The 18,610-nt window shown below is 33.4% G+C and overlaps 1 protein-coding gene across 1 annotated transcript; it reads left to right on the forward strand.

Annotated features, from left to right (window-relative positions):
- The first annotated feature begins 1,577 nt into the window (after positions 1-1,577).
- LOC114384594 (dynamin-related protein 1C) lies at positions 1,578-16,698 on the forward strand. Its single transcript, XM_028344303.1, has 16 exons — positions 1,578-1,773; positions 1,865-1,928; positions 2,720-2,827; positions 7,317-7,418; positions 8,074-8,124; positions 8,229-8,290; positions 9,844-9,934; positions 10,052-10,116; positions 10,242-10,436; positions 10,562-10,681; positions 10,772-10,842; positions 11,834-12,059; positions 12,504-12,554; positions 13,142-13,391; positions 13,720-13,859; positions 16,304-16,698. Exons 1-16 carry the CDS (start codon positions 1,642-1,644, stop codon positions 16,430-16,432), a joined length of 1,857 nt encoding a protein of 618 aa, XP_028200104.1. The 5' UTR covers positions 1,578-1,641; the 3' UTR covers positions 16,433-16,698.
- Positions 16,699-18,610: the final 1,912 nt, after the last annotated feature.

The following is an 18,610-nucleotide window of genomic DNA, read 5'->3' on the forward strand; positions in this document are numbered from 1 at the left end:
TTAATATTTGCGAGAGATAAACATAAGGTGCGTCCTTCAGCTCCTATACACGTGGATACCAATTAAGGTTTTTCAAAAGTCTCAAAATCTTTATCCGTAGACGATGATTGAACTCTGTAATGTTTATATCCTCATGAGGCAAAGAAGACAAAAATTAAGAGATACTTAAATTTTTCTCTGTTTACGCTTTTTTCTTTGATATCTAAGAAATAAAAGTATTCAGCACTACAATTTCTTTTGACAACAAATTTCGTTATTATTATTCATTAGTGACTAATTTTCAATATTTTATTATTAATTTTAAGACTTTAAAAATATGATAGAAAGTTCTGATATATATGTACCCTTATTGTTAGCTTTAAAACTTCAGCGAACCATTTTTTTTTTCTTTAAGTTTTAAAGGTAATAATCTGGATGTTATAATGCCAATATATATATATATATATATATATATATATATATATATATATATGGTGTGATTTTTAAAATTCAGAAAAAATAATATAGTTTAGTTATCTCTAAAAAAAACATCTTAAAAATAATAAAATGGTGAGGTTCTTATGTTTGGCTTGACAATCTTGTTGTAACTACTGTTGTTGTAGGGCAAGCAAAACTACGTAGTCTAATAAATTTTATCTTGTCTAATCTTCCATTATACTTTTTGTATCTTTTTTTTTGCAAGTTGCCTATGAGAGTGTAGTGAAAATCATAACTCATATTCAAGGAACAATTTTAAGGGGGGACTGGGGGAGCAAAAGGAACACAAAAAAATAGCATGTGGATAAAGTGGATCATACATTCATATGCATGTAAGCTTAATTAAACGAGAAGGTGATCATGGTTTAAAGAAATGCCATGGCTCAATTTATGGCTTGTGGAACAGTACTGGAGGTGAAGATTTTTGAAAGATAATATCATAGTGATGTTATTAGGTTCACTAAAACAACAATTTTTTTAATGGCTTGTTGTAAATTTTTTGGTACTTGAATTCAATTCTTATCAATTAAAAAAAATACTTCAAAAATTATATGGTTATTTTGTTCTACACTTTATAAGACGAAACAATTCTTGACATAAGATGAAGTAGTTAGGACGAAACTTCTTGGTTCGTGGAAACATCTTACTACACACATGGCTTAAAGCATTAACGCATGTAAAATATCTATTATTCAATTATTACTTATTTGTTATCATTAAAATTAAAACATGATATACATACTTTATTAATAAAAGGAGAAAAAATTATCTTAAAATGATTAAAAAAATAATTTATAATTAAATAATTATATAAAACTGTTTTAAACTCAAAAAAATTATTTATATCCCATGTATTTCTAAGTATGTGCTCGATTTAAAGTTTAATAAAACTTAATTTCAAACTATTAAATGAAATGCAATCCATGCATCGTGTCACGTTCATTCTATTCCACCTAATATTTATTTTAAAAAAAATCAAAATAATAATGAGTGCAGGCAAATTCGGTTACGTTGATCTCCATAGTTGCTGCATTCACCCATGCAAAAACACAACGCGTAAGTTTTCGATATAGAAACCTGTGAAAACTGAAAAAGGGACGATTTTTCATTACATTACATAACCGTTTTTTGGGATCGGGTTCTGGTATTCGTCGTTGTTCCAAAATGGCGACCATGACGAGCTTGATTGGACTCATCAACAAGATCCAACGTGCGTGCACCGTCTTGGGCGACCATGGCGGTGAGGGAATGTCGCTGTGGGAGGCTCTTCCCACCGTCGCCGTGGTCGGAGGACAGGTGCTGTTACGTTCCCATCGCTTCTATTTCGTTGCGACTTTTCTTTGTTTTTGGGATTGATTGATTGTGTTTGTGATGAACAACGAACCAGAGTTCAGGGAAATCCTCAGTGTTGGAAAGTGTCGTGGGAAGGGATTTTCTGCCACGTGGATCTGGTAATCTTCACTTTCTTAGCATTTATTTCTTATTAGGAGTTTAATAACTATTTATATGAGCTTGACTGTTAATATAATTATTAAAGACTTAATAAACTTAACATATAATATATATTTTTTTACAGTGGTATGTTACTAATCAGAAAATACTAGTATTAGAGAATAGTACTATAAAATTATTTAATGAAAAAATTATTAGGTTGTCCATGATTCAACTTGTTTAAAGTGATGCCAAGTGTGACATGACATGGAAAGGTATATTGATGCTTGAGCTCATCCAGAAAAAAACTGTAGCAATTTTCTTTTTCTTTAGTAAGTTGAAGATCGAGAGATTTTGATGCACCATTTAATTGATCTTGCGATAAGGGTTTCATTGAGTTTTGGAAGGTAAAGTTTGGCTTGCTGAGGTTACTTTGTCAACCTAGCCACATCTCATGAATGGATATGTTTGTTTCAGCTTTGAAAAAGAAAATGCTTTCATGACGTATTCAAAAAATATGTAACTTCATATCATTTGAACTTTTTTATTTTTTTTAAACATGTTTTTTTTAATTTAAAGTGATTTTTTGATATCTAAATAGTTATTTAAAAAAATAAGTCTAGTTTTTCTTGCTTTGCTTCGTAAGCCGGATTTTATTTTTTATTTTTTTGAAATTTTCAATGGCTAGAACGGGGTAATGGCCATTTTCCTTTCATTTGAAACAAATATTGTTCATTATTCCGTTGATGACAGTGAAGAGTGATTTTTTTATTCATCTGAATGCCTTTATGACATTATCTTTCATTATTAGGTATTGTTACACGGAGGCCACTAGTTCTTCAACTTCACAAGACAGATGATGGGCAGCAGGAATATGCTGAGTTTCTTCATGCATCAAGAAAGAGATTCACTGACTTTGGTAAATGATGTTTCTAACTATGAACATTTCTTTTCTAATTAAGTAAGATTTGCAGTAATTAATGATGAGCTGACATCAGGCCAATCCACTTGTGTAATCTTTAATTGAGTTAATGTTAATCATCCCATCTCAAGTTTGTTGGATGTATGGGATCAAGGACTGAAGATTCTTAATTGAGCTTAATGGACCACAGCCTTACCCATAGAGGGTGATAGATTTAACCATGAGCTACAGAATTTGTTGCTATGAGACAGAAATCCATCTGATTTACCTATAATTTGCAATTGAATTAGTTTTTCTTAAAAAATAACATTCATTAAATTAAATTAATAATACAGAATTATTTGTCTATATAGTAGAAGAGCTGTGGCTGCAGCAGATGGGATATAGACTCTCTCAGGGCCACTTTTGGCATGGGTATGATGCTAGTTTATATTATATGTCCATTGTTAAGCATGGCTAATACAATTGCAGTAACAATTAATTCAATTTTAAATTGCCAATTAAAGGATTTACTTGCTATATTTAACTAACAAATACATTACAAATTGGATTTGTCTATAGATAGAATGCTAATAACTCTTATATTGGGTTCAACTAGAGAGATTTTCTTTGCAATCATTAAAGATTGCCATCCATGAATAGCGCAACAAAGAGAGGCCATAATCAGAATTCAAAACCCTATTGCACAACATAAGTAAGTGAAATAAGTCCCTCTAGAAAGTGATATAATGTGGTCCAAGTCCAACAGATGCATCACAAAACAGAACAAATCACTAACTTAGATCAAGGTTTAGCCTCTTACTTTTGGCTTTGCTGCAAACTGCAAAATGATTTGTAAGAAACTAAGAAACTGAACCAAGGGGGAGGACAAACCCAGAACTTACTAAGAATTTCAGATAGATTGCTTCTCAATTGCTTCCCGACAATGCAAAATTAAACTGGCAACTATTTTTGAACTACTAGTCCTGCATGTTATAACTTATAATCAAATTGGGTGAGGGGAGGAATAGTTGAGGTTTGTAAATTTGCAGCATGTCAGTGGTGTTAATCCTATCTTCCTATTTGAGTACTGCGATCCAGAATAATTGTTTTATCTTATATAGAGCATATTGACTCCCAAATTGCCTTGTCAAGATGGAGCATCTTCTGACTAGGAGAAAGAATCATAATCTAAAACTATGACTAACAAGATTATGTACTGGAATAATTGGGAGTTCAGAGAATCTTATCTCAGTCAGCAGAAATTTGTCTAGAATCAAGTAAATGCATAAGGGGCTCTGATTTATTACCTTGTAAATCATTCTAGTTTTGGTAAAAAAGTAAACTTCCGACCGAGATTAGGACCCTGAATATGAAAAAATGATTTTGGATGGGTGAATTTTGTAAAGAACAGTAGATATGGAGATAAGGAAATGTCTCTGAGAAAGGAATATTCCACAGAAAAATTTCCTTTGACCTTATTTGAGATAAATAACCCAACCCCAAAGAAACATGGTGATTGTGGTCTAATCGATTTTTTTTTTTTTTAACTGCAAATGTTAATTTGTTAGTTTTGTTAGAAATATTAGTTGGGAGATTCGAACCCACAACCTCTCCCCCCTCCCTTCTGCCTTCAACCTTCCCCAACCATTGGGCCAACCTTATATCTCCCTTCTTAGTTCACAACAGCCATTTAGCCACCAGAGCAGTGATTTTGGACACAAAATTTCCTAGACTGAAGAAATCACTACTCTTCTCTATGTTATGCACCCCTTCACAATACGAAGGCCCTTATAATATATGAGTCTTCGGAGCCCTATCAAACTGAAATGCAAAAGATGAAAAGGAATACTAGAAAGGAACATGCGCATTATTTTTGTCAATCTACTTTTTTTTTTTATCGGCAAAGATAAATATATATATAAATAAAAGAAGTACCAGAGGTACTATTACAAAGTTAGGTTCCATATAAATGGTTCCTAAAAGCAGACAACAAAAGTCTGATTTGGAACCAAATTATGGAAAAAATACACATGTTTTAATAAAGCTGAAAACCCTACTACTGCAAAAAAACCCTGTCTTAAGTTACTCGACCATTGATTAAAATGCAATGAAAAGTCCTTCTCCAAATTATGAAGCCAAGTCCAAATTAGAAAAGTCGCGTCTTCAACCAATTTGTTTCCATCAAAAGTTGCATTGGAGAATAGAATTCTATTTCTAAGCTGCCAAATGGACCAAGTAACCGCCAACCACCACAACTGCCACCTCCTAGGTCTGATTCCAACTACCTGCAAGGAAGAATACTGCATAAAATGGTCTTTTATGCTCCAAGGATGAGCTCCTTTCAAGTTTATCCAAGACATTGTTTCCCACCATATAGGTTGGATCTTAATGCAGTGGATAAAAATATGAGAAGCATTCTCCTCCACTCTACTGCAGAAGGGGCAAGTCATATCCGGAATCTGCACTTGTCTAGCCCTTAAATTAGATTTTGTAGGTAATCTGTCCCACAGCATCCTCCAAGCAAACACCCCAATTTTACTCGGGATCTTGATCTTCCAAAGGTCCTCAAAACAATAATGAAGGTTCTCAACAGCTACCTCCTCCCAAAACAATGAGTAAGCGCTACGAGTAGAGTACAATGAGTAAGCGCTACGAGTAGAGTAAATACCCGACACATCTGCTGCCCAAACCCAAGTATCTGAACCAAAATTCTGAATGGATTTACCTTCAACTTCAGAGAGAAAAGAGATGGCTAAATCGATTTCACTATCAAACAACTGTCTTCTCCAATTAAAGTCTCATTCCCACCCAAAGTTACTATGCTTCCCCAAGAGACCAATCAGCTGGTGTTGATGAGCAGAATTCAAATATAGCCGAGGGTACTTCTCAGCTAAAGATTGATCATGATTAATCCACTTGTCCTCCCAAAATCTTACCTTATCCCCAGCTTCTACCTTCCACTTAATATGCTGATGAAGAGTCTTGCCATTATGGGACTGATGGATAACTCTTTTTAAATCCCTCCACCAGATTGACTGAAAACTTGAGATTCCCTCTTCATTTAGACCTCTCCAGCCCCCATATTTAGCTTCCAAAACTGCAACCCAAAGAGCCCCTTGCTGGTGCATGAGATTCCACATCCATTTACCGAGGAGGGCCAGATTAAACGTATGGATGTCTTTAATGCCTAAACCTCCTTTGTCTTTAGGTAAGCAAACTGTCTCCCATGATATCCATGCAATCTTTTTGGTATCATGACCTCCTCCCCAAAGAAAGCTTCGCTGGATTTTGATTAACTTGTTGATCACCAATTGTGGAACCCTGAAAAAAGAAAAATAATAAATAGGAAGAGAAGTAAGAACTGATTGGATAAGAACCACTCTCCCCCCAAAAGAGATATATCTCTGCTTCCACCTAGCTAATCTCCTCTCATATTTTTGGATAATAGGTTCCCAAACATGAGCTCGCCTCGGGTTGGCCCCTATGGGTATGCCAAGGTAAACAAAAGGAAGAGCTAGCTGACTACAATTGAGATAGTTAGCTGCCATTTGCCTCCACTGATCATCCTTACCAAAAGCACCAAAAGAACTCTTAGCAAAATTAATTTTTAAACCAGAAACCACTTCGAAAGTTCTTAGAATAGCTTTGAGAACTTTTACATTTTCCAAAGTAGCCTCCCCAAAAAAGATCGTATCATCCGCGTATTGCAACAAGCTGATACTGACTTCACTGCTTGCAATATTGAATCCTTTGTACAAATTTGCTCCCAACGCTGTCCTCGTCAAACCATTCAAAGCCTCAGCTACTATGTTAAATAAAAATGGAGCTAGAGGGTCCCCTTGTCTAAGACCCCTTTGAGGTATAAACTCCGCTGTGGGGCTGCCATTTACCAAGACTGAAATAGAAGCTGATTTCAAACACCCTTCCATCCAGCTGATCCATTTAGGACTAAAACCAGTCCTTTTCAACATATAAAGCAGAAAATTCCACGACACCGAGTCATAAGCCTTTTCATAATCAACTTTGAAAACAAGGCAGGATTTATGTCTCCTTTTAGCTTCATCAATCACTTCATTAGCTATGAGGACACTCTGAAGAAGGTGTCTTCCTTCGATGAAAGCTGATTGGGCTTCATTAATGATGGTTGGCAGCACCCTCTTCATTCTCTTAGCTAATAGCTTCGCTACAATCTTATACATACAGCCTATAAGAGATATAGGTCTGTAATCATTCAAAAACTGTGGGTCAGCTACCTTTGGAATTAAATGTTATTCAAGTGTTATTCAAGTGAGGGGATACTTTAAATCCTACCGGTTTAGATTCCTCTAATTTCTGAATAGAAACCTGTTTTCATTCCATTAAAACAAAAGGTTGAATCTTGAACATAATAAATTTAAGATGTGTGCTTTGTTTTATCATTATCTATTGAAATTATGGATGTCAATAACATTAAATCTCACAACTGTAAAAACTGAGCTCTCATTTCCTTTTCTGTCTCATGCAGCTGCTGTGAGACAGGAAATTTCAGATGAAACAGATCGTATAACTGGCAAGACAAAGGCAATCTCAAACGTTCCAATTCAACTGAGCATATATTCTCCAAATGGTATTTATTTCCATTACCCCTTGATAACATCACAAGTAATTAACATCACAACTGAGCATATATTCTCCAAATGGTATTGATTTCCAATTCAACTGAGTATTTAACTTACTTTTACCATATCCCTCCTTCTTATTGAACATTTTATTGTGGTAAATAATGGCAGCATGTGGGTTGAAGTAAGGATAAAATTTGTGTAGTTAAACTATTCTTCTCTTCTATATGGTTTCTTTCCCTTTGAACTAGTGTGCTGGATTATTTTTTTTCTAGTATAAGACATTATAATTTAAGTTGTAAGTTTCATTTTGAACTGCTTGCATTATGGATATTGAACAGTATTCATAGCATCGATAGTCAAGAGTCAGCCGAACATGGTGAACACATGTCGGACTCACTTCAACATTGTAAAAAGAAATTGGATACTCTAAATTTTGCTGTTCCATAGTGTCACTTGAATCTGAATATTTCACTGCAAGAATATTCAGATTCAATTTACCTTATTGGAAAAATTATCTTGAACTTTTTCTTTTGGTTTCAAAATAAAATGTTTCTAATACACACCTCCTAATTGAGAATATGAAACACAAAATTCTCCTTCACTTACATTGAACACTTTGATTTTAGTTGCATAACAGTTTTACATGGTTTTGTCTTGCAGTTGTGAACTTAACCCTCATAGACCTTCCTGGGTTGACAAAGGTTGCTGTAGGTAAAGTTTCACACATTTCATATTATTTTAAACAAATTGGATGTAATTTTGAGAGGACTCATCTAAATGATTAAAGAATAACAGAGTTTGTGCTTCTTTCACAGAGGGACAATCAGACACCATTGTTCAAGATATTGAGAACATGGTCCGTTCCTATGTCGAGAAGGTAATTGTACTTCTAATATAAGAAGAAAAATCAGATCTGATTGAAAATTGTAGTATTAAACAACTAAACAAGCATTCTATATGACCTTCACTAAATCAGGGCTATTAAGGATGGAAATTAAGTCCATATACTATAAACTCCCTCAAAGAAAGTACCATATTCCGGTAACCAGTCATTAAACTTCAACACTAGAAATCATAGATAAAAACTTATACTATGGGTTCCTAACAAGAAGTGTTTATTTCAATCACCTCTTTCTAAGTGGCCATCACCATTTGCTCATAAGTTATAAATTATAATCAACCATAAATTCATTATTAACCTGTTTTTAGCATAATCAAGTAGCTTTCATATGAATTCTGGAATTTGAAAATAATGGTTAGAACATGACTAGAATTTGGAAACTGTATAGAGACTCCTGTTTGAAATAAGGTTTAATCATTTGATCCCTATAGTTAGCAAAAACTTTACCTTTTCATTCCTACTTTTAGTCCCTATACAGGCATTTAGTTTTGTTTAATGTCTTTAAGAGTGGATGACCTGGTGCTGGTGTGGTGCTGAGGGGGATGTATTGAAAAAAATCCAAGTCCATGGGTTTAGACTTAAGTCATAGGGTTAGGGTTATCCTCATTTATATACTTTATCTTAGCACTATCTCTAGCCGATGTGGGACTTGGATTTTTCCCAATGCCTATCAACACCTCTCTCCTTTCTTCTCCTCTCCCTTCTCAGTTTCCTGCTTTCCTTTTTCCTGGTCAACACCTCTCTCCTTTTATTTTGCGGGTTATCTTTCTTCTACATTCTCTTACATCAACTAATTCTCATTGACCTATATTAGAGAGTCTTGAGGTTGTAGAGTTCAGACGCGCTTCTTGGACAAGACAAGATAGGCCACGAGTAAATTTTTGTGTTGACATTTCTTGTAGTGGCTACAAGTAACTATTTGTGTTGATATTCCTTGCAGTGATGCATCATTTTAGTCTTACTACGTAAAATGTTTGAAAACATGAAAGTTTCCATTTAATTCATTTTCTAGATCATATGATGCTTCCACCATGCACAGTGGCCAGAAATCATCTCTGGCGAAGGTGCTGGTGGAGGCATTTTCAGTTTCAAATGTTTGGCAGTTTAACAACCGTAAAAAAATTTAGGTGGTTTTATGTGCCAGTTTTGATTTTGTGATAGTGATAGAAATACTATAGCTAACAGAGTTACATGGCATGAATACCCTAGTGTTTAATCCAACAAGATGAAAATGATGCAACAAGGATATGATGCATTTTTAATCTCTAAGCATTTGGTCCTTCAACATCGTATATATATAAGCATTTTATGCATCAAGATTAAATGTATTTGGTCCTTCAACATCGTATTTGGTCCTCCAAAGTACAAATATTTTAATAACAATAGTAATAGTGTAATTTTGGTCAGTCATATTAAGCATACTGAACCAATAAAGATGCTTTGTCCAAATTCATTCTCTGTATTACATCTTATCATTTTCCTTCTCTATGTCTATCCTAATCTATCTAATTGAGTTTTTGATTGTGCAGCCCAATTGTATTATATTGGCCATCTCTCCTGCAAACCAAGATATTGCCACTTCAGATGCAATAAAAATTGCAAGAGAAGTTGATCCTTCTGGTCTGTCTTTTATATTTTTCAAATTCTGACACTGTTTCCTCTGATCATCTTTCTTTTTCTTTCCGTTTGAGCCAAGATCCATTTAGAAAGGCCTTTGTTATTTTATTCTATTTTCAGGGGAAAGGACATTTGGGGTGGTTACAAAACTTGATCTTATGGATAAAGGAACTAATGCCGTTGAGGTATAATTCTGTAACAACAGCATGGTTATCTTCGGTTTTGATGTTCTATACCAAATTGATTTGCTTGTTACTAAGATTGAGTCTATCAACTGGTGAAAAGTTATGCATTTATGTGAAACTTAAAGGTTCTTGAAGGAAGGCAATACAAGTTGCAGCATCCTTGGGTTGGAATTGTCAATCGTTCACAAGCTGATATTAATAAAAACGTTGACATGATTGTCGCTCGCAAGAAGGAGCGTGAATATTTTGAGACTAGTCCTGAATATGGACATTTGGCACATAAAATGGGTGCAGAATATCTTGCCAAACTTCTATCTGAGGTATTCTCAATAATATTTTTTTTCAGATCATTGTCCTTAACGATGTGGTCGTGTTGCTTTCTCTTTCTTGAAAGTGATTGTGAGTAATTTCCCTTCCCTTCCTTTACCGGCATTCATCGCTGCAGCATTTGGAGTATGTTATTAGGATGAAGATACCTAGTATCATTGCCTTAATAAATAAAGCCATTGACGAGCTTAATGCAGAGTTGGACCGAATTGGCAGGCCAATAGCTGTGGATTCAGGGGTCAGAACTTTGATCAATGCTGAAAACAATCTTCTTGCGTTTGAAACTTCTAGGATTTTGCTCTTACTAAGTAGTGTTTCTTTTATATAGGCCAAATTATACACTATTTTACAGATGTGTCGAGCATTTGACAAAGTATTTAAAGAACACCTGGATGGAGGGTAAGTTCCCTTATTCATTTACAATTTTAGTTGTCTACTTTTATAAAGCTTCTCTTTTATTTAATGCCCGTGCCCTTGTTTTAGAGTAACACATGATATTTAGCTTTGATATCCCATGCTTCTAGGTGATCTGGTTCATATGCTTATATGAAACTTTCAACAGAATTTCACTCTATCTTTCTGCTGAAACATATTATTTTCCTCGTGTGTATTTATTTCTTCATCCTCATACTGAAACTCTTTGCTACACCTTACGGATATTGTTCTTAATAGCTAGTCACCTTGCAATTCACTTTTATGCTATAACTATTTGATAATTGAGTATTTGAATATAGTTTTTCAAGGTATGAAAAAGGAAGAATGGACAATAGTTCTTTATCCCATGCTGTGCCAATTGGAGTACACCACTTAAAGTTTCTCAAACAAGCAGTCTAAGCTTTGATTTAGTAGTAATCCTTATAGAAAGAGTTTGAGAACCAAATTAATCAATATGAAAGTATAGGGTCCTTGACCACGTTTGACCAAAAGTATAGGGACTAAAAGCACAGTTTCCCTTTAAATTAGAGTTTAACTACAAGGTGAAATAGGTCTGTGCATTGTCCATGCTTCAACCCAAAGGGGTCATGCTTGATCTGGTTTGTTAGATCCATAAAAACATTATCAATTAAATTAACTTGATCTTTTGGGTTGATTACTTGATTTGTTTCTTGACAATGAATAAACTAAAAATGCTTGTCATTGTTGTTATTGACTCTGAAAATAAATTAAAAAGATGCTGCCTATTTTTGTTTCAAGACAATAGGGACAAAATCATGCAAGTACTTTTCAGGCATAAGTTTTACTAACTCACTTTAGAAGCACAAAGTGATTAAAAAATAAAAAATAATTGAGTTCCATTAGATACACCTTTATAGCATGCTATTTTTTTTTTTGTCATGAAATAATTTTATGCAACTACCATATTTGATTAAGTAACCAACTGCTATTTCAGACGTCCTGGCGGGGATCGGATATATGGTGTTTTCGACCACCAATTACCAGCTGCTTTAAAAAAGCTCCCTTTTAATCGCCATCTTTCCTCAAAGAATGTCGAAAAAGTTGTTATGGAAGCGGATGGTTATCAGCCACATCTAATTGCTCCAGAGCAAGGATATAGAAGACTTATTGAGGGATCTATTGGCTATTTCAAAGGCCCAGCTGAAGCCTCAGTGGATGCTGTAACTTTCTTGACTTTATTCCTTGATCTGTTTAAAATGTGATGGACATTGCAGATATTAACATGCTCGAGTACACTTGTTTATGAATTTATGTACAACGTAATATACATGATTTCTGGACATCCTGTTCATACACTATTTATGTTTTAACCGAATGGCTTATCTCCTTGCATGTATTGCACCTTGTCATCCTTGAACAGGAAGCTTCTGTTGAACTTTTACGAGCAGGTCCTGTCCAAGTCTTGCAATGTCGAATGAACTTTGGCATTGTCCGGTGTCTTTGTTCAGAGGGACTTTTTGGAATCAACACATATATTTCTTTAACCAGCATTACTTCATGCTGTTTTTCTCTAAACAAATTGCCTCATCAGCTTATCTTCTTCAATATCTTTTAGTCATTGTTTGTTTTGCTTACAAATTGTTTTCTGTCATCTACTTTTTCAGGTCCACCTCATTTTAAAGGAGCTTGTAAGGAAGTCAATTGCAGCAACTGAGGTAGGCAATGCATTTTTAAGTTGATATAATATAACTCTTTCAGAGAGGCCCCAAAAATTTTCCAAATAACACATCTTAGTGGGATTAACTTGATCTTATTCAACAGTTAATTCAACTTTGTGTTAGGAGTGATATTAGTGTTCCTTTGCTTGTGAGAAAAGTGAATGAATGCTTCTGCTGTGGCATCCCCTTCAAATACTAAGATGTGTTCTGTTTTGCTGTTGGAACAAGGAAATGAGAAATTGGAGTTATGAAATTGGAAGTAGGAGGAGAAAAAGGTTTAAGAAATAGTGTTTCATAATAAAATCACATAGCTCCTTTTGGGGATGGATTTGGTTGAGCTCAAGTTGACATAATACCTCATACTTCCTGTGTAAAAGAATATCTTTGAATTTGTGTATTTTTCATATCAAAGTTTAAAATTCTTATAGTGGAAACACAAGTTATGTAAACTTGAGCTATGTAGTAATTCTCTATCTTCCATTTATGACTCTAAACAAAAATCTGGAATGCACCTTATTCCACTCAGGATTCAGAAATTAAAAGATGAAATAAATCTTACACTGTTATAAATTTATGGCATGTAGGAATTGAAGAGGTTTCCAACCCTTCAAGCTGATATAGCTGCTGCTGCAAATGATGCTTTGGAACGATTCCGAGATGAAAGTAGGAGGACTGTGACCCGGATGGTTGATATGGAGTCTGCCTATCTAACAGTAGAATTTTTTCGGAAGATGCATCTTGAACCGGAAAAGAATGCAGATCAAAAGAACCCCAGTCGGAATAATCCTAATCCCCCCGTGGACAGTTACACAGATACTCACCTCAGTAAAATTGGTAAGTAATTTTCTACATGCATTCTCACTGCTCTCGCAACACAAACAAGTCCACATTTTAAGGTTTCAGAATTTCACCCTTTTTCTTCTATATCAGTTGTGTAAATTCTTGGTTCTACAAAATTATGAATAGGGTGCTTGGATAATCATTTATTTTAAGTGTCATGTTGAATCCGTTTTTGATTTTTGAATTTAAATGATGTTGAATGCATGTTTGGGAGATTTGTGTAAATTCTAGGGTTTTATCTTGACAATTTTTTATTTTTTCCTTAAAAATTATAAGATATAGATTTGTGATTATTAAAATATTATGTGACTCGTTATTTCAGGATCAAATGTTAATGGCTATATCAACATGGTTTTGGATACACTAAAAAATTCGATACCAAAAGCCGTGGTTCATTGTCAAGTTAGAGAGGCAAAGAGATCATTGCTTAACCATTTTTATGTTCAAGTTGGGAGGAGAGAGGTATGAGTCTATCTTTTTGTTAAATTTTTGCAAATAGATCCAATCCAATTTCCAACTCTTTCCCTTAAGGTGTTTTTTAAATGGTTAAAAGAATGATAAATTCTGATTTTGTTGGGTCTGCACAAGTTCACTTATGTTCCAACATGTCTGTTGGGTCTGAAAAATTTGCTAAACAGTGTCGTAATCTTAACAAACAAAAAATGATTTGAGCTTTTGTATATGTCATGGAGAATGTTTAACAAATGCTGGATATAATGAATCTAATATCACAAATTCACAATGATGTTTGATGAACTCTTCAAAGTTTTCTGATAAAGACAGTTAACTTGGAATGAAATGGTCTAAAAGTTGATGATAAAATTGATTTCACTTGTTTGTTTTGTTCATTTGTTCGCAATTGCTCAATCATCAATTGTTAGGGTAATGAAATTTGACTTTCATGTAATCTATAACTTCTATTTTCAGCTTTTGTTGGTCTAAGTCTCCTACTCTGTCAGTCCTTACTAAATCTTTCTTCTTGTGCTATAATTGTTCTTTTTTTTCCCCAACAAGTCTAAAAGTGATAATGAAAAATATTATATATCTGTTACTTTTATGGAATACCTACGTCCTCCATTGAGCTGCAATGGAAAACATCTTGGTGGTGATCTTGGGACAAACATCTAAGAGTATTAAGTGGGTTGTCTTTGGCTGTTATCTGCATTGCCTAGGTTAAGCTAACTAACACCATGTAACCTGCATGTCAAGCTTATACAACAACAACAAAGCTTTATTATCCCACTAGGTGAGGCTATCAAGCTTATCTATCACCAAAGTATATACAGAAAAGTTATATTCCAAAACAAATTGTACTTTCAGATTTGCAAAATATTTGATTTTTCCTTATATCTTTAACATCCCAAAATAATAAATACATGCTGAAAATATATATAACACCTACCAGAAATAAATAGGAAACAATGGCTTTCGATTTTTAAAATTAGAATATTTAATACATCTCAAGATATTTCTGAATCAATCTCGTATAGCTACAAAATGCCAATGTCACAAAAATAAATAAAAAATGCCACCTATACAAAGGAAGGAGCTAGCATACCAAAATAATGCTGAGAAAGAACATCGAATCCAAGCAGCCTACACAAATAAAAAATAAGGAAATTTATAATGTAATGTAAAGATGAAATTTACAACATATATATAATAAAGTTATGGGTTTTAACGTTTTAGGGTCACGCACGTGAGAACCAAAATTTGAAGGCTCCATCTCGTTAATAGCCCTCTTTTCTCCTTGGATTAATTCTTTACTATGAGTGATTCCATCTGAAGGAAACCCTTTCATCTGTTGAATCAAAACACATATATTATTTCATCTCACAGATTCCTCTGGTGTTAAGAAGTCCCACATCTTCTGTTTTAGTTCTCAAGGTACAATTTATATATTTATTGGACAACTTCAAGTTAATTGATTTTAACTTGAAATCTAATTGGTATCGGAGCATATCGCCTCCATTCCATTCTAGTGACTTTAATTACGATTTATGTGTCCCTTTATATTTTTCCTATTGGCCTATTCCCACTCCTACTTATCAATAAACAAACAAAGCTCTTAATAGTCAATACCAATTATTCATTCAAGCTAAAACTGATACTTTTTTTATTGATAAGATATTTGAGTATTCTCTAGAACTAAATCAGTTGTACTCTTTTTCCCATATCCTTCTTTTACCACCCCATATGTTGATAGTTCCTCGTGTAAACATCACGAGAGATGAAAAAAATCAACAAGGCCCTTCACTATTTCTATACATCAAAAAGTCCGAATGGCAAATCCCAATTCATGTTCATCAAGCCATCGTAAGTATCTCTTAGCACTTGGTTTTTGGATATATTAACACGACACATGCATGTGTGTGAAGCTAATGAACTGAGAGCACGGATGGGGATAATATTTAACTTTCAATCATATGTGAATGGCCAACATTAGCTATAACAAAAATCAAATCAGCTATCCCTCACCCTCAACAACATTGCTACTGCATCAATGATACTGTGAGCCACCCGTAAAACTGGTTTTCAACATTATTGGCGAGACCAAACATGTTATTTTATTGAACTTACAACTTCATGCTCATTACACCTACTGCATCTCCACAAGATCAATAATAGTGACTTGAGTCTGGATAAGTATGATTGATGATGCCATGTTAATGTCGAGAAGGTTCTTTTCGCAGAATCCACTATTAAATTATTCAGTGATGGAATTATCTGTTTTAGTAGTCAAATTTGAGTTAGAATATTTATATACAATACTTATCTGTTATTTTTTAGAACATACGATTTTCTTTTATGCTTCACTTTACTGGACTCTCAAGTGCTTTGTAGTGAAATACCACTTTTGACAACCTTGGTCACAAGGTTAAAGCAAAATTGTGCTGTGTATGCAGAAGGATCAATTGGGGGCTTTGTTGGATGAAGATCCTGCACTTATGGAAAAGAGAGCACAACTAGCTAAAAGGCTTGAATTGTACAAGCAAGCCATGGATGATATTGACTCTGTGGCTTGGAATAAATAATCAACATATGTTCCATTCATTACACCGGATGCTATAGGTTCAATTTTGCACATCTACTCTAATGAAGATTTCAAAGATTAATTATTTCATTCTTTGATCCTTTTTTTTTTATCAAACTAGAAAGCAAAAAGCATAGTTGCTGCAATAAGTTGTAATTGCACATTAGCATGTAACTCTTTTGCCCTTAGTGTATAAAAATCGGACGTTATGTTTTGCATCTTATATAACAAACAAGTCTTATTATGATGTTGGTACAAGGTCTTCTTCATTTAACTGTATTAGTAACACACTATTTATTCCAACTTACCCTTAAATAAGGAGAAGGACTACACAATTTTATGATTTTCAATAAATTTAATCAAGAGTAAAGAATTGGTTATGGAAAGAATGTGTTAAAAGTTTGTTTCTAACATTTCTTGTTGGAGGTTCTCCCAAAACAAAGTCTGAGGTGACGATTTACTTAGCTTCGCAATAACATTGAGTAACACTACTGGTGTAGAATTCAAATGCATAATCACCTGTGACTAGTTTTTTATTTCCAAAATAGTTCCTCCCTATCATTAGTCAAAATTAAAGCATTCAGCAAAAAAAAGCATAGGTCAAAAGCATTATTTTTATATTTCCAAAATAGTGCCTCTCTATAATTACACAAAACTATGCCGCCATTGCTGCCCTTTCTTGATCTCCACATTCACCAAGAAAAGCCAGAGAAAATAAAACAGCCACAAAACTATACTTACAGTAGCAGCAGTCTAGATCTGTGCTATGGAGGATCCATCCTTCCTGTCAATTTAACAAAGGAGTGCTAGCAACATAAACTATTATTAGTTGAATCTATTGAAAAACACTCAATTTAGTGGGTCATACTTCTTATTTAATGATCTTCGCTCATTTTGTAGTTTTTTTTTAATAAGTATAAAAGAAAAAGTAACACAAAAATAACATTCTAAAATATATTATTAGGGATATAAAAGGAAAAAAAATAATTAATATTACATTAAAAAATTAAAATAACATTTATTTTGGAACTTATGTATTTAATTTAAAATTTAGGATATATAGTAGTAAAAGGTGTTTTCCAAAATATTGGAAACTTTTGCATTGTGAAAGTAAATAAGGAATATAGATCTAAATTAAAAATAAGATGCCCATCTTAATAATATACTTTTTTTAATAACTCTTTGCTTATTAAATTTTATTAATCCAACCGTTAAGTTTTAAAAAATTATTAAGTAGATCAAGTCTATTTTTTTTATAAAATTTTAAAAATATTAACTATAATTAATGAGTCCGATGGATTGGTCTGATTAATCCAATATATAAAAACTTTGTTGACCTAAAATTCAAAAAAATAAAATAATATATAACATACTAACATGGTGTACTTTTATGTGATCTTATATTTTTTGTGATATAATACATTCTGTTATTTGGTAATGAGTTTCTAATTTTTTTATTATACTAATTAAGTTTATGTTTATTCAGTTATAGACGTCATCAAGTTATGGCATGACATGTAATTGTATTATTTGTTAAATAGTTTTATCTAAATCATTGGTTTAAAAGTATGATATTACATACAAAGAGAACCAAAAACACGCAATTGCAAGTTAGCACAAGGTAAAATGAATAAAACATAAATTAAATAAAAAAATATATGAAAATTTTAAGTCTAAAAAGTATTCAATGTGTAAATTGTTAGATATGTGAGTGGCAGCGATTTATAAATTCATGCAGTCACTGTGAGATTGAAAAGTTAGCACAAGGTAAAATGAATAAAAATAGAAATTAAATAACATGCATGCTGTGAAACCCATCCACAGTGATATTGAAAAGTTTCATGGCAGTCACTGTGTGTTAATAAAGATGGGAGTGGTAGTGATTGATAAATTCATGCAGTATGGATCTGGAAAGAAGTTGAGGCTACCTATGTCTGTAATTCCCAAATTCAAAGTGTTTGTGAAAGCGGTGAATTCTCATTGTTTCATTGCAGTGGAACTCTGCAACAATACAAATTTATGGTAGCATTAATTCCAACAAAACACAATAGTGATTTCTTAGGTAAAAGATTTATTACATGATCTCATCTTTATTTCAAATTTTGCAAATTCTAGGCGTGAATAACTGACCATGAAATTAAATCCTCACTTTATATTATGAAAGAGAACAGCCAATCAG

Source organism: Glycine soja, chromosome 2, assembly GCF_004193775.1.
Source record: "Glycine soja cultivar W05 chromosome 2, ASM419377v2, whole genome shotgun sequence".
Taxonomy (NCBI): Eukaryota; Viridiplantae; Streptophyta; class Magnoliopsida; order Fabales; family Fabaceae; genus Glycine; species Glycine soja.

Excerpts from the sequence above, each read along its gene's own strand:
- LOC114384594 (XM_028344303.1), top strand. The coding sequence starts at position 1,642 with ATGGCGACCATGACGAGCTTGATTGGACTCATCAACAAGATCCAACGT. Across the intron at positions 8,125-8,228 it reads GTTGACAAAGGTTGCTGTAG|AGGGACAATCAGACACCATT; the intron begins GTAAAGTTTCAC and ends CTTCTTTCACAG. Across the intron at positions 12,060-12,503 it reads CTGAAGCCTCAGTGGATGCT|GTCCACCTCATTTTAAAGGA; the intron begins GTAACTTTCTTG and ends CTACTTTTTCAG.